Here is a 16,176-nt window from a genome sequence, read left to right on the forward strand (position 1 = left end):
TGCGAGTTTGGGGCCTATCACAGTTCCGGGACTTTTATACATATTTTGAATAAATAAATAATTTTGATAAATAAATAAATAAATATTACATATTTGATTAAATGGCTATATAGATAAGGAAATGGGTAATAACTAATTGAAACTTTAGAGAAATAGAATCTTTTTCCATGGTCAAAATGTTTTCCCCCTGATTCCCAATTTTTTGGGACTGGTTAGCACGTGCTTCTTTTCACATGTCTTCCCCAAGTAATTCCGGGCCGGGTCAACCCCGCGCCAACGCTCAACTAGTTCTGGATAAATTCAGACCTTTACTGGACGGACGTAACTCTTCTAGACCGGGATCGTCCGAATCATTGAACTCAGCTTCTGCGTCTCAATCTCTGACTTCGACACTTACATCTTTGTCACATCACTCGGAAATTGGGTTCGCTCGTTCGGAGAGTGACATCAATGAAATTGACAACTCGAACAAACGCAATTTGTCCCTCTCTCCTAATCACATTTCACCGAGCAATCCTATTGGTGCAGATGTCAGGAAAAGGAGTAGGAATGATATCCCCTCTCCTACTCAACTCGCAGAGCGAGTACCACATAGATTTGATTCGGGTAACAGGCCTAGTAAACGGAATGCTAAACGTCCGGATGAGGATCTCAATAACCCTGAACTGTATTGGGCTGCAGATGTCACTCATATGTTTACCCAGTACAGTGAAGACTCTGAGGGCCCTTACCTTGTTTTGATGGAATCCACGAACCCTAACCAAAATCTTGGTAAATATGATCCTCTAGCGATAGGTAAATTAATAGCAGAGGTTACTAGAGGCGAGAGACGTATCCACGTTACAGGGAGAAACCAAATAAAGATATTTTGCGTTAATCTGTCGGATGCTAATGCGATTCTGTCTTCACACTTTCTCATATCTTCTGGATATAAAACTTTTATCCCAGATTCTGTGGCATACAAAAAAGGTTTCATCAGGGCGGGTATACAACTTTCGGTAACGGATATCATCGTGAATTTAGATGCAGAAACTCTTAACATCATTGTATCCGCAAAAAGAAGACGCTCCAGGGCTGATAACAGCCTGCTTGATATTATTGATCTGGTCTTTAGATCGACCACTGTTCCGCGTTTTATATATGCTTGGAGCTCCCGCACGTTTGTTACTCCCTCCATTCCCATCCCAAAACGATGTTATAACTGCCAAAGATTTGGCCATGTTTCCTCACAATGTAAAGCATCTTTATCCACTTGCGAACATTGTGGTGATTCACATCAATCAGAGGGTTGTACGAAACCGGCTTCGTCGGACTTCTGTGTGAACTGTAAGGGCAATCATAAGGCTTCTTCTAGCACTTGTACAGTCTACAGAAATGAGTTCGAGGTGATGAAACTTATGTACTTAAAAAACATCTCTGATGCGGACGCTAGATCCTTGCTCAGGGATAGGGGTGGTTTTATTAAGAATTCAGTTCATTCTCCTATTGTTAAACAAGCTACAATTCCAGCTACTGTTTCATCGATTCCCTCTGCTTCAACATCTCACATACCTTCAACATCTGATACTATCAATCAACCAATAGATCCCCATTTTTCATTTGTTCAACCTATAGATTCCGTACTTAATCCCAGTGATTCTACTCACAATCAGGACATTTTTCTTTCACCTAGAGATCCATCCCTCATCAAAAATAGCACGATTCGGTCAGATCTGGACAGTGACACGACGATGCACTCCCTGGATGATTCAATTGAGGAAGATTATCAGAAGGATGATCTTAATGAGCCTTTAACCTCCTGGAGTAACATAAAGGATGTCACAGAGAACGTCGGTGAAATTCTCAAGGCCAATATCACTCCTGCTCGTAAGAACCAAGCTTCACGTAACTCAACTCAAACTACAGGTGATTTGGTGCCCTCTCATCTAGAATTTGATCGTGTTTAAACTTCCCTTATATTCCATACCTCCGTTCGCGTGCTACTAGTCCCACACCTAACTCTTATAGCTTGTCTTATTTTATTACACTTCTGCACAATACCTCAGGATGCCCCATCCTAATTCTCATCGTTCTTTGAGATGTGGCACTTGGAACGCTCGCAGCGTTCTGAATAAACGAATTAATATAGAGACTCTTCTGTTTGACCTAAATATGGACATTTTATCAATTACCGAATCTTGGCTATCGGGCCACAATCAAAGATGGGATGTTAAGGGATTTCGATCCTTAAGATGCGATCGTCCACTCCGTCACGGTATCGGGGGGGGTGGCACGATGATTTTGGTTAAGAGGGATATTCTCGTGGAAATGCTGGATCTCCAGGGTTCATGGTCTGACGTGATGGAAGCTGTGGGTATTAGAATAAATTCCAGTAGAGGTCCTCTTTTTTTTATCTCTGCCTACATATCTCCCTCAGCGAAAGTCTCTGCGGAGCATTGGATGGAACTTATTTCTCCTATCCCAGCAGATAGTAACCTGGTTCTTTTGGGAGATTTTAATGCCCACTTGCCTTTTTTCCCTCCATACCGTCTCAACCCAAGAGGAAAATCTCTCATGGACCTTATTGAAACAAGAAACTTAATAGTTATGAATGAGGACATTCCCACCTATAGATCCCCGGCGAATGGAGCAGAAAGTGTTCTTGATCTTATCCTCTTATCGCCTGCCATGGCGGGCTTTTCGTTCTCGGAAACTCTTCCCGACCATTTCGGCAGTGATCATTTTCTTGTCTCTCTCACCATTGATCTGGAAACTCAGTCTGCCTGCAATAGCTCACATAGGCTTAGACTGGACAAGGTGGACTGGTCCTACTTCTCCATTCTCTCGGATCACTTTATTGATTCTCTTCCGCCCTTTAGAAATTCTAATATCAGGGAGCGCTACGACTCGTTCATCGAATCCATTATCCGCAACCTAAAACAGGCTGGGGCCTATCTACCAAGCGCCTCCAGAAGCCGCTCTCCGATCAAACCTACCTGGTGGTCGCCGGAGTGTGATGGAGCTTTGGCGGATAGAACTTTGGCCAGGAGAAACTACATCTCTGATCCCAGTACGTCCAATTACGAGGAATATTTGAGGGTTGTAGAGAGGTCGGGCTCTATGTTGAAGAACATCAGACTGGAATCATTTAAGCTTCTTTGTAGCTCTATTTCTCCTCAGATGGGCTCTAAAAGAGTTTGGGGCTTGGTCAGAGCCTTCCAGGGCAAGCTGCCCCCCACCATGAATGCATCTAATGACCCTGACGCAGCGGCTTTCGCGGATTTGAAGAGAGAAATTGTTAGGGAAGAGGTTTCCCCTATTGAATTTCAGATGATGCCGGTGTTGCGAGAGGAAGACCCGTACAACCTCCCTTTTTCACGCGATGAATTGAATTGGGCCATCAACCTATGTAAAAAGGACTCTGCGCCTGGAAAGGATCAAATTCCGAATATTATTTTTCGCAAACTTCCCCTCTCAAGTCTTGAAGAGTTGAGGGATATCCTTAATGTGTGCTTTCGCTTTTCTATCTTCCCTGATTCCTGGACGGAATCTTTAGTTAAATTTATCCCCAAACCTGGGGGCAAGGGGTACAGACCAATCTCTCTTACTTCTTCAGTTGGCAAGCTAATGGAACGCTTAATTCAAAAAAGGCTGGATCACTATGTGGAATTTAACCGCTTGATTCCCCCCCACCAGTTTGGTTTTAGGAAGAACAGGTCAGTTACCGATTGTGTCTCGGTTCTTGTGGTTGATGTTCTCAAGGGGTTCACCTTGGGCCGGGGTACGGCTGCCCTTGCTCTCGATCTTAAGGGGGCTTTCAATGCCCTCCTTCCTTCTAAGATTCTTGACCATCTTGCACGCTGCGGTACTCCGACAAGGTTGAGAAACTTCGTCGCACACATGGTTTGTAGAAGGAACATCTCATTTAAGGAGGACGACCTAAGGACCTATGAATGTGGGGTTGGAGTTCCACAGGGAGGCGTTCTCTCCCCGTTGTTATTTAACTTAGCTTTGAGAGACATTTGCTCACGTCTTCCACCAGGGGTGCGAATTCTTCAATACGCCGATGATATACTACTTTACTGCCGTTATACTTCCGCAACGGACGCCCTAAATCTCTTGGCTCAAGCAGTGCGCTCTCTCTCTCCGTGGTTGCTTGAGGCTGGTCTTAACTTTTCCCCTTCGAAGAGTCAGCTCTGCCTCTTCGATAGAAGGTCTCTTGTTGATCAGCAACTTCGCCTGGAACTAGAGGGTCAGGAGATCCCTATTGTCGATTCCATCATGTATCTGGGTATCCTTCTAGACTCCAAGCTTTCTTGGAAACTGCACATTGAATACATTGCTGCGAAAGCTTTCAAAGCTATCAACGTTTTAAAAGTGCTGGGAGGAGTTTCCAAGGGCGCAAACCCGGAAACCTTACTACTGATTTACAAGGGGCTGATTAGGGCTCATTTGGAGTGGGGTTCTATTCTTTTCGCCGGAGCTTCCAAAAGCACGTTAGCAAAACTGGATAAAGCGCAATACAGGGCCTTAAGGTCGGCTTTGGGTTTTATGCGTTCCACTCCGATCCCTATAGTTTTGTCAGAAGCTAATGAACCTCCTCTCCACTTTAGAAGGAATCTTGCCTTGCACAGAAACGCGATTAGAATTTGCTCCTGGAGTGATAACCCTACGGCAAAAAGGCTTGCCCATTTGGATCTAAAAAGCAAAAGTCAACGAAATTTTCCTAAGTACGCCTCATCCCTACCTTTGCTCGTCCACCTCAGACCTACTTATGATATTTTTGATACACCCAAAAAACCGAGTCGGCCTGGATACTACAACCAAGTTTGGTCTGACCTGATGTTTGAGCTGTCTCCTCTTATTGATCTCAAGGAGGGGTTTAATATCAGGAGATCAAAGTCACATCAGACTTCTTTAAACGATTTTCTCCAGGCGCGATATCCGAACTTTACGTCTATTTTCACAGACGGGTCGTACAAATTGTCTAATGACGAAGCTGGTGCCAGTTTTTTCGTTCCAGGTCTTAATTTCAGGCATGGCACTAAAGTTAGGGGCTGCTTTTCGTCTACTTCTGTGGAGCTTTTCGCCATATTTCAGGCTTGCAAATATGTCAGGGATTACAATATAAATAAATCCATTATCTGTACGGATTCTCTTGGTTCCCTCTCTGCCTTGAAGGATAGGGTCGCAAACTTCTCCCTTGACCCCATTATTCATGATATCGTTAACATCATTATCAATATCACTAAGAAAGGTCAACTGATTAATTTCTTATGGGTCCCTGCCCACCTGGACCTGGAGGGTAACACTGAAGCCGACCGTCTTGCTAAAATGGCTGCTACTCTTGATATTAGTAATACCCCTTTTACGGGCTATCTTTCTCATCCTAGTATGGAGGAGATTAAAAACCTCATTGAAAAGGACCATCAAGCTAGTTTTAACATTCAATGGCCATTTTTCGATCCCCGAAGATGCTCTCAGATATATTTTGAATATGTGAACCATAAGGTGGATAGACCTTGGTTTCGGAGCTTTGATCTACCTAGGAATTATATCAACCTGGTATCCCGTCTCAGGTCGGGCCACATATGCGTCGGCGCACACTTTCTGCGAATGAACTGGAATATCCCCCCCCATTGCTCTTGTGGGGAGGGCATAGGTTCTATTCCTCATCTGCTCAACCACTGCATTTTACTTAATCCTGGCCGCTCGAACTTCATTAACTTTGTCAGGAAAAAGTTCAATGATATTTCCAACCTGGAAGCAAAACTTATTGCTCTTATATTCCATCCAGACCTAGAATCTGTCTCGGAGTTAGGGGATTTTTTTATTGGGCGCGGTGTACTAATTTAATCTCACCTACCTCCGTAGTTATTAAATTTGTTTACTTTATTTCTATTAGTTTTTTAAGCTTTAGCACGTAGGATCCTAGGTTAAGTTACACTTGTTATTGTTTCAAAGTTTAGTTTTTAGTTAATCTAAGGGTTTTATCTAGCCGCCAAGGCGATATATTTATTTTACATCTGTCTCAGGCCTCTAGCTCGGACCCGATCTACACATCATGCTTCTCACACACTCGGACTTCCCATCCCTGCGGCTTCACCTCGGGACGGCTCAGTGGTGCCCTCGCGGGGTGGCGCCATGGGATCACATCGGTGAGCAGTTGCATCGATCTTGTTCATTGAGTTGTTATTGTTACGTCTATAAGTTTTGAAAATGCATTGTTTGTACTGCTTATTATAATTCACTTTGGTTCGGTTGGGAGGGGGGCTCCCATCTATGCTTCTAATTTTCCTTTCCACGCATCCATTGAGCTTTACAAATACCTCGTTTCTCCACAACCTTGCTGCAAGCAACATACAAAGTCTCCATCACACATGCGTGCTTCAACACGGTTGCTTCGACACTGCCTGCTCGCTCAACCTGCTTTGGACTGGACACAGCTATTATACTCACGCCTTGCTTCACGATACAATCACCTATTCTCACACCACTCTGATGCAAACAACATACATAAACAACGTTACACTTGTGTGCTGCGCTTTAATCTTTTTTCTAAGACTACTTCGGACTCGATACAACCTTTCTTCTTATACTTTGCTTCAAGTTACAAGTTTTCATTCTACATTAGAATGGTTTTCACCACATTGTTATTTTGATTCAGGACTTTGTGTGCATTCACCACGTCTAAGAACTATAGTTTCATCGAATTGGCCTGATATTATCGAAGCCACACCATATACAATTTTTTTTTGAAGAAGAAGAAGAAGAAGAAATGATTCCCCCAATTCTTGATTTACCAAATAAATTTATGTTAATCTGAACTTTAATTGATAAATCTACACCTGATATATTTGATTTTTTTGGAGTTCAAATAAACTCATTGATAAGATTTTTTGAAAATATTCAGAATTGTAATGATTTTTCCAATTCTTGATTTTTCTAAACAATTTACGTTATTTGAACATTAATTGATAAATCTTGACCTAATTTTTTTGATTTTTTTGGAGTTCAAGTAAACTCATTGTTAAAATTTTTTGAAAATATTCAGAATTGAAATGATTCCCCCAATTCTTGATTTACCAAAAAAATTTAGGTTAATCTGAACTATAATTGATAAATCTTGACCTACACTGTAAAAAAAATTGGTTGAAATTTACTCTTTCCAACGTAGGAAAATATGGTCACTATGTGCAACGGTGTGATTTTACAAATGGCTTGTTTTTATACATAACCTGCATGTAATTTTCAACCTCAAATGTAAAATAGATGGCGTTTTGTTGAAAAACATACCGCATGTAATTTTCTTTTATGCATGTAATTTAACCTAAAAATTGAGTAATAATACTTCTTAAGTGTATATTTTCATGTTTTCTGTGTAAATAAACATTACATATTTTTTTAAATGTATTTTTAAGGAATAAAAAGTATATTAAATTTAGTGATAATTAAAAGCTAATAATTAGTAATAAAGTAGCAGTAAATTAACAGTAGCAGTAAATATATTATTAATATTCATTTATTTTTTCAAAACATTGTATACATGAAATTTAATTTTTTCCGACGAAAAAGTAGTTTCATCATTTTTTATTCCAACAGGTTCTCTGTAACAAGTTTAAATTTATAATAATTAATTTTGAATAATTAAACAACTTTTTAAAATATTACATAGGATTTAAAATTAAAATAAATAGAATTTAAATGAAAAATTGAATTTAATATGGAAATTAAAATGCTATTACACATTAAATAATTTTAAGCTTGCGTAAATACCTTTATGTGTGGAATTTCAAGCTGCTATTAATTTTTGCCTATTTGTTTATTTGTTGAAAAATTTTCTGCTGTTCCCGTTGGCGTATAAAATTTAAGTTAAGGTGCAAATATCAATTGCATTTTTTACTTCAGCTGGTTTTTAGTTTATCTGGAAAAAAATTTAAACTTTATCTTATAAACTTTTACTCATAAAATAATTACAAATTGATGTAATTTGATTGTAATTATAAATTGATGTAAATACCTTGTTCATTTATTTCTTTTTTTTCTTATTCTCTGAGGCAGTATGAAGAGTTATTTGATTAATTTTTCAAATACTTTTCCATTTTAAATCCCTTTTAATATTATTCTGTAACTTTTTCTATAATTTTAAAGTTATTCAGTTTATTTGTCAAACTGAATACTTTATTTCTCGATGTATTCGAGTCCTTGGCTTTATTTCCTTTTTGTGGATCTATGCCCATTACAATTCTTTGGACAAAATCTAATGTTATTGAATTAGTTTTTGGGAAAGATTTATTGAAAACAAAAAACGATGCAAACAGTAATTCCAACGCTTTCAGAAAAGTACAGTTTTCATCAACCAAGATTGTCTGAATGCCGAATAAATACCCGTCATTATTGTCTGAAAATAATATAATTTATTAATTTCTGCTTTGGATCCTAATAGAAAAAGAAAAGTGAATTTATTATTTCAAAATACATAATACTTACTTATTGGAACAATCCAAGCAAATTGTTCGTCATTAGGAATACTTAAATCGATAATGGATTCTACTTCCTGGAAAACATTATATTAATCATGTTAAAAGAACTTATACTGTTTATGAATGTAAATGCTTAGAATTTAAATATATGAAAATTATATTTACCGGTAATTTTTTAAATAAAAGATCATGGTCCTCTTTGAAAAATGTCGCCAAAATGCGAAAAAGTTCCTCGTCGGTCATTTCATTGTTGGATGAGATGTTCTTAAAATGTCCAAAAGCAAAAATTTTTTCGTTCACCTCATTTAAAGTTGTAGACATTTTATCAATAGAGTGACCCATTAATAATTTATAATGCCATAATAAAAATTCTTTCATCAATAAAATAGGCCAGTTATTGGCAATTTCGGTTGCTGTTGGTGGACTGGCAAAATTATTTAAAAAATGTCTTTGATTAGCGAAAGTAAATAAAAATTCTTTTTCTGCTTTCTGCCTTTTTCCTTCGCTGCTCATATTTTTATATTCTTCAGTTGTTTCAACTTCTTGTCCTTGCATTTCTTTCGCCCAAGTGTAAAGAAATGACTTTTTATCAAGTAGTTGTTGTGGGGTTAGTTTTAACTCTGGTTGCCATTTAATGCAACCAGCTTCAGCCATTTGCCTCTTCCTTAAATTTTTAGTTTTTATACCAAGAGTCGATGACAAAGTTGGATATTCGAAAGGTCTCTTCAAAAGATTTTTTCTGTTTTTAATTTTATTTGCAGTTAAACTGAAACCATTTCCTAATCTTTCTCCTTTATGATTAACATCCTCAAAAATCTGTGGGTATTTATCCAATAGTTGTTTTGCTGCTATCTTGCTAGCTTGCATTGGAATGTCCTTGGTAATGCTTCGCATTTGCTCAACAACTTCATTTATTAAATATGTTCTTAGTCTGGTCAATGATTTAGCTTTTTCACCTTCTGTAAGTTTGTTTTCGTTAATATTCCGTATTAATTTTTCACATTCTTCGATTTTGATTGTGCTGATATTCCTCCATTCTATTTTGAAGTCCATCCACTCGTTTTCCGTGGTCGTATTTGCAGAATCACATGAATTTTCGAAATCTGGTGTTGATGGGCCAGCATGATTTATTCGTTCTTCTTCTTCTTCTCCTTCTTCTAGTAAAATTGGGTCATTATTAATATCAGGAATTATTCTCTCTTGTATTAATTTCCTTTCTGTTGCTGGATCATTAATTTCACGGATTTCTTGAACGTGTTGTCCGGAAAAATCAGATGTTTCCTGCCTCGAATGCAATGAATCCTGTTTAGAAGTATCATTGGTGTTAACTGGAGCTGTAATTTTCGAATTGTCGTCTTTTCCTTCCTCTGATATCGGACTCCACGTCTCATTTTCTTGGAGGATCATGAATATTTCACCATCATTTTGAAACGCATCTAAAATTTCGTCATCATCTACCTCTGTCCCATCTTTTGCTACCACGATAGATGTACCAGCAATTTGTAATTTATCATTTGCCTTTATCAAAACTTTTTTGAGAAGGTTGTCCAGACTTGTTAGGACGACTGCTTTTTTAGAACGGCAATCGTGCGTCCAAACCTTGAACACTTTCGGCATCTAAAAAGAAGAAAAGCTATTAGTTACATCCAATGTTAACAAATAAAGTCTATAAAGTTTATTTAATAAAAAAATTTAATTTTTTTTTACAAGAACAATTATGTATCCGTCCATGAGTGTTGTAAGTATACTCTTATGTGAAAAGCTATTTCCGATTCACTCGGATTTACATTTTCTTATGATACATAGTGAATGTCCATACGTTATGTAAGAATAAGAAGCAAATAAATAAATTCAACGAAGAACTTACTCATTTATAAATCTGGATCAAAAGGTGCATATTTCGGTAAGAAAATAGGAATCGCTTTTATAATGATTTCTGGAAATGGATCGGGAGATAATAATGAAGAAAATGGAAAAATTTTTTGTGGAACAGAATTTTGCAATTCATTATGAATAATTTCTAGTACACCTAAATCATCATTCTCAATAACTTCGAACTGTTTACCCATAAAGAACAAATTATTTAAATTCTTCTCTACTAAAATGTGATTAACTCTACAAATTTGGAAATTTCCATACACACTCTTACCAATGCACACACAGTCATTTTTTTTATAAGGAATATCTCGAAAAGTTACTTTACTTGCAGAGTTTTCAAATAAATTATGATCTTCTATTACATCATTTAAAAATTGAAAAACATTAAAAGGTAATTCTTCACTAACATCAATTATTACGCGTGGTTCTTCAAATTTGTGTAATAAATCATTCATCTGATGTTTTTCAGCTAATGATTTTGTTACATTCTTGAAATTAAGGGAATGTTTTATGTGATTTTTAAAGAATCTATGTTTGCTTTCATTTCTCAATGTTGAAGAATATTTCAGTGGTCCAAATACTTTATTTAGGTCTGAGTAATGCTCAACATAATGGTGTTTTGGTCGTAACTTCACTTGAGGAAAACATTTTATTCTTAACTGCATATATTCTTCTGTAGTTTCTTTAAATTGAGCTAACTGTCCAAAGGATAAAGCAGGAGCGTAGGCAAAACTAGAAATCTCTCTGAGTTTTAATACCATTCTCCAGACTGGGTCCTCTGCATCCTTAACAGCATGACAAACAGCTACAGGAAATATCAGGAGTAATTTTCTGATTTCACTTGCGCTACCACTTATTTTTAATTTTTTTACATCGATAAAGGGAATTTTGTCTGACATAGTGTCGGTCGACAAATTAACTCGTCTCAAATTATAATTAAGTGCATTAATATGAAACCAGCGATGTTGAATGAAATATTTAATAGCCAAAAGCAAGTCATAAGGAGCAATTCCCTCATATATATCATGCGCTGCACAAGGCGGCAATCCTGGTTTGCATGTTTTAAAATTTGTTAAAGAATTTAAAGGCGAATTTTCCCAAATACCTTGAACAATTTTTCGACTTTTTTCTGCTTCTTCAGCTGACTTTTCATAATTTTCAGGCGTTCTTAATTCTTTTATACCATAATTATTTAAAAGCAAATCTCCTCTAGTTATCAAACAGAATCGACAAAAGTATTTCGATTTACTGAAATTTTTAGTGAAACCTCCTATATCGTGACTCCCTAAACCATCACCTAGCATAAATAATAAGCTACCTTTAAAGTGAAAGTTTATACCTGATTGTGTAAAGTTTATCCCTTTTGTTTCTAGAATTTTTAAGTCTTCAATGATATTTTTTAAAAACAAATGCCAACCAAATTGTTTCACCAATTTTTCTTTGCATAACGCTACAAGTTTAATACTGTTTACTTGGGAACGCATATAAGAAGGCAAATTACCTAAAGTCATGTAAACCCCAACAATTTTGTATTTAGATTTGGCGGATCCTAAAGGGTTACAAATTTCGAACGCATCTTGAAATAATATTATTTCAAGAGCATTATCTTTAAAGAAAGGATTATTTTGTACAATACTTCCATCAGAAATATCGAAAAAACCTTTTTCGTTTACTGGAATTTCATTACTTAGGCAGTATTTACGTACAAGCTCATTTCTTAATAGTTTTTCCAGCGTTTTTAAAATTGGTACATAGTGGTACACAAATTTTTTACCTTCGTCGCTTGGAAATTCAAATTCAATTGGTTTTATATAATTAAAATTTTTTTCGTAAAAAACTTTTCTACTATATGAGTTTCTAAGAACACCCCTAGACTCATCATGAGCATCTGCATTACCACTAAAACTTTCCTTCAACATTTCTAAAACTTTACTTTTATATTCTGCAGGAATGTTTGATTCTTCAAGGCAAGAATGAAATTTCATAAAACAACAATTCAAAGATGAAGACATTCCTTGCAAAAACGTTTGAATAATAGATTCTGAAGCACAGTGTTTAGTTGACAATATTAAATACAATTTCCCGAACATTTCGGTAACATTTGTTTTATTTGTAATTGATGTAAGTGTAGAATCATTTATTTCAACATTAAATTCAGTTAAACTTTCGTTTTCTGTAACACTATGACATAATCCATCTGTAAGTGATGTATGAGTAGAATTATTTATTTCAACATTAAATTCTGTTGAACTCTCGTTTTCTGTAACAATGTCACATAATTCATCTGTAATTGGTGTAAGTGAAGAATCATTTATTTGAATATTAAATTCTGTAAAACTCTCGTTTTCTGTAATATTGTCTTCAAAATTTTTCTCAAATTTATGCCACCTATAAAAATGAATTAGAAAAGAATTTACATTGTAAAATTTTTTACCAGAATTTTCACAAGAAGGAAATGAACAAAACACTTCATTTTCGTAGGAAAAGTGCTGTAATATATGCTTTTTTAAATAATCCTTATTTTTAACTGTGAAATTACAACCATGTTGCCTGCAAGTAATTGCTGTTTGTGCATTTTTTTCAATAAATAAAAATTTTTTGTGCATAAGATTGTTGTGCTTTCTAAATTTAATATAATTCAAGAATACTGCTTTACAATTTTTAACTTTGCAAACAAAGACAGCATTTCTTAATTGTGAATGGCGGAAAGTATGTTGATTATAAAGATACACTTTAGAAAATTGTAATGAGCAAAAGTTGCAACTTATCATATTGAATAAATTTCAAAAATTGAAAATATGCTATTTTTATTGAATTGATAATTAGAAAAAGGGAAAAAGGATTCCAGAAATATGTCATTATATCCAAAACATGATGAACAAAGCCTCCATGACGATTTAATTTCCAGTTTGTTAACTGCAATACATATCTTTATTATTATTTTTTAAAAACCAATCATTCTATTCATTTAAGATTTTTTATGAGCCGAAAGTTCTGAACGTTCATATGAACGAAATATTTTTTTCAATCTATAAATTATTAAAAATTATGATGACCATGTAAAATAAAACAGTAAATTAAACAATTATTAAATTAATAACTTCTTTTTAGATATTTTAAACAATATTTTGTAATAAAATTCGTACTTAAAGAAGTTGCAAAAAAAAATTTCGTTCATATGAACGTTCAAAACTTTTAGCTCATGATTTTTTAGGTTTACTATAACTGTTATGATTTCCGAGACAACTTTTTCATATACAAATATAATTTATTTCTAATTGAAAAATAGTATTTAATGAAACTAAGGTTTCTTCAAACTTCTGAAAAAAAATTATAATTCATTTTTGGAAATTGATTTCATCGAAAACGAGAACACTATCAAACGGTTTACATAATTTAAAGTTTATTTTATTCATAAAAAAACAGGTCTCAAATCGACTTTTAGGCAATTAATAATAATTAATAATTTTTTTCATTATTTAGTACTATTAGATATTTAATGAACGTGAATTTTTTATTAACCACAATAATTCATAAAAAATTTTGAGAAATTTCATTTATTCTACTTTAATATACACATTGAAGAGAACATTTTTTAAAATATTGCAATTGTCTTTGTTCTTAAAATTATTAAGGTCTGATTTATGACCATATTGTACTTTGAAAGTTGAAATAAATTTTACTTTATAATAAAACATAATTGCCGGCTTGAGCGTCCGTTTGGTTCTTGAATAGGCGGTAGAAAATGTAAAAAAGGGGCTTAACTTACTCAAAGATTAATAAATTCACTTACTTTAAAATCCTATTCTATTTGTAAAAACCTCCACAACACTTCATCTGAATAAAATTATATATTTGAAAAATAAAAAAACCAAGTGCGTGCTCAGCAAAGCGTATCACAAAGGAATAAAATGGCTGCGTACCTTCTTTCCAGTTGAACATTTTGAGCATGCGCGAACGCATCTTCGACACAACCCTTGTAGTAAATATACTACGTCCAACCAATAATATTGATGTTTAAAATTACATGACGAATGTTTTAATTTATGGACTTTTTTTACAGTGTATATTATGTGATTTTTTTGGAGTTCATGTAAACTCAATGTTGAAAATTTTTTGAAATATTTAGAATTGAAACGATTCCCCAATTATTGATTTTTCCAAAAAATTTAGGTTAATCTGAACTTTAAATGATAAAGCCTAACCTAAATTATTTGATTTTTTTGGAGTTCAAATAAACTCATTGTTAAAAATTTTTGAAAATATTCTGATTAAAAATGATTCCATCAATTCTTGATTTTTCCAAAAAATTTAGGTTAATCTGAACTTTAATTGATAAATCATAACCTACATTATTTAATTTTTTTGGAGTTTAAGTAAACACATTGTTAAAACTTTTGAAAATATTCAGAATTGAAATAATTCCATCAATTCTTGATTTTTCCAAAAAATTTAGGTTAATCTGAACTTTAATTGATAAATCATGACCTAACTTATTTGATTTTTTTGGAGTTCAAATAAACTCATTGATAAAATTTTTTGAAAATATTCAGAATTGTAATGATTTTTCCAATTCTTGATTTTTCTAAACAATTTACGTTATTTGAACTTTAATTGATAAATCTTGACCTAATTTTTTTGATTTTTTTGGAGTTCAAGTAAACTCATTGTTAAAATTTTTTAAAAATATTCTGATTAAAATTGATTCCATCAATTCTTGATTTTTCCAAAAAATTTAGGTTAATCTGAACTTTAATTGATAAATCTTGACCTATATTATGTGATTTTTTTGGAGTTCATGTAAACTCAATGTTGAAAATTTTTTGAAATATTTAGAATTGAAACGATTCCCCCAATTATTGATATTTCCAAAAAATTTAGGTTAATCTGAACTTTAATTGATAAAGCCTAACCTAAATTATTTGATTTTTTTGGAGTTCAAATAAACTCATTGTTAAAAATTTTTGAAAATATTCAGAATTGAAATGATTCCCCCAATCCCTGATTTACCAAAAAAATTTAGGGTAATCTGAACTATAATTGATAAATCTTGACCTAAATTATGTGATTTTTTTGGAGTTCAAGTAAACTCATTGTTGAAAATTTTTTGAAATATTTAGAATTGAAACTATTCCCCTAATTATTGATTTTTCCAAAAAATTTAGCTTAATTTGAACTTTAATTGATAAATCTTGACCTAATTTTTTTGATTTTTTTGGAGTTCAAGTAAACTCATTGTTAAAATTTTTTGAAAATATTCAGAATTGAAATGATTCCCCCAATTCTTGATTTACCAAAAAAATTTAGGTTAATCTGAACTATAATTGATAAATCTAGACCAGATATATTTGATTTTTTTGGAGTTCAAATAAACTCATTGATAAAATTTTTTGAAAATATTCAGAATTCAAATGATTCCCCAAATTCTTAATTTTTCCAAAAAATTTAGGTTAATCTGAACTTTAGTTGATACATCTTGACATAATTTATTTTATTTTTTTGGAGTTTTAATAAACACATTATTGAAAATTTTTTTAAAATATTTAGAATGAAATAATTATCCTAATTCTTTATTTGTCCAAAAAATTTAGGTTAATCTGAACTTTAATTGATAAATCATAACCTACATTATTTGATTTTTTTGGAGTTCAAGTAAACTCATTGTTCAAATTTTTTGAAAATATTCAGAATTGAAATGAGTCCCCCAATTCTTGATTTACCAAAAAAATTTAGGTTAATCTGAACTATAATTGATAAATCTTGACCTAAATTATGTGATTTTTTTGGAGTTCAAGTAAACTCATTGTTAAAATTTTTTGAAAATATTCAGAATTGA

General features: G+C 33.8%; 2 protein-coding genes across 8 annotated transcripts in view; one reads left to right on the forward strand and one right to left on the reverse strand.

The window, feature by feature from the left end:
* The window catches only part of LOC127290350 (rhodopsin-like), a 699,229-nt gene that overhangs the window by 546,027 nt on the left and 137,026 nt on the right, over window positions 1-16,176 (forward strand). The gene's annotated exons all lie outside the window — the stretch shown is intronic.
* Window positions 7,474-14,329, reverse strand: LOC127290349 (uncharacterized). Of its 2 annotated transcripts, none has more exons than XM_051318851.1 (6): window positions 14,134-14,329; window positions 8,628-10,079; window positions 8,470-8,536; window positions 8,000-8,380; window positions 7,756-7,903; window positions 7,474-7,586 (listed from the first exon to the last, which is right to left on the reverse strand). In XM_051318851.1, the coding sequence occupies exons 2-4, from the start codon at window positions 10,077-10,079 to the stop codon at window positions 8,100-8,102; spliced, it is 1,800 nt and encodes a 599-aa protein (XP_051174808.1). In that variant the 5' UTR covers window positions 14,134-14,329; the 3' UTR covers window positions 7,474-7,586; window positions 7,756-7,903; window positions 8,000-8,099. The 2 variants fall into 2 exon arrangements, with proteins under 2 accessions (XP_051174808.1, XP_051174807.1); XM_051318850.1 differs by lacking the exon at window positions 14,134-14,329 and adding an exon at window positions 10,330-12,479.

The sequence above is a fragment of the Leptopilina boulardi genome, unplaced genomic scaffold (genome assembly GCF_019393585.1).
Source record: "Leptopilina boulardi isolate dan_hultmark-lab unplaced genomic scaffold, ZJU_Lbou_2.1 LbouV2_60, whole genome shotgun sequence".
NCBI lineage: Eukaryota > Metazoa > Arthropoda > Insecta > Hymenoptera > Figitidae > Leptopilina > Leptopilina boulardi.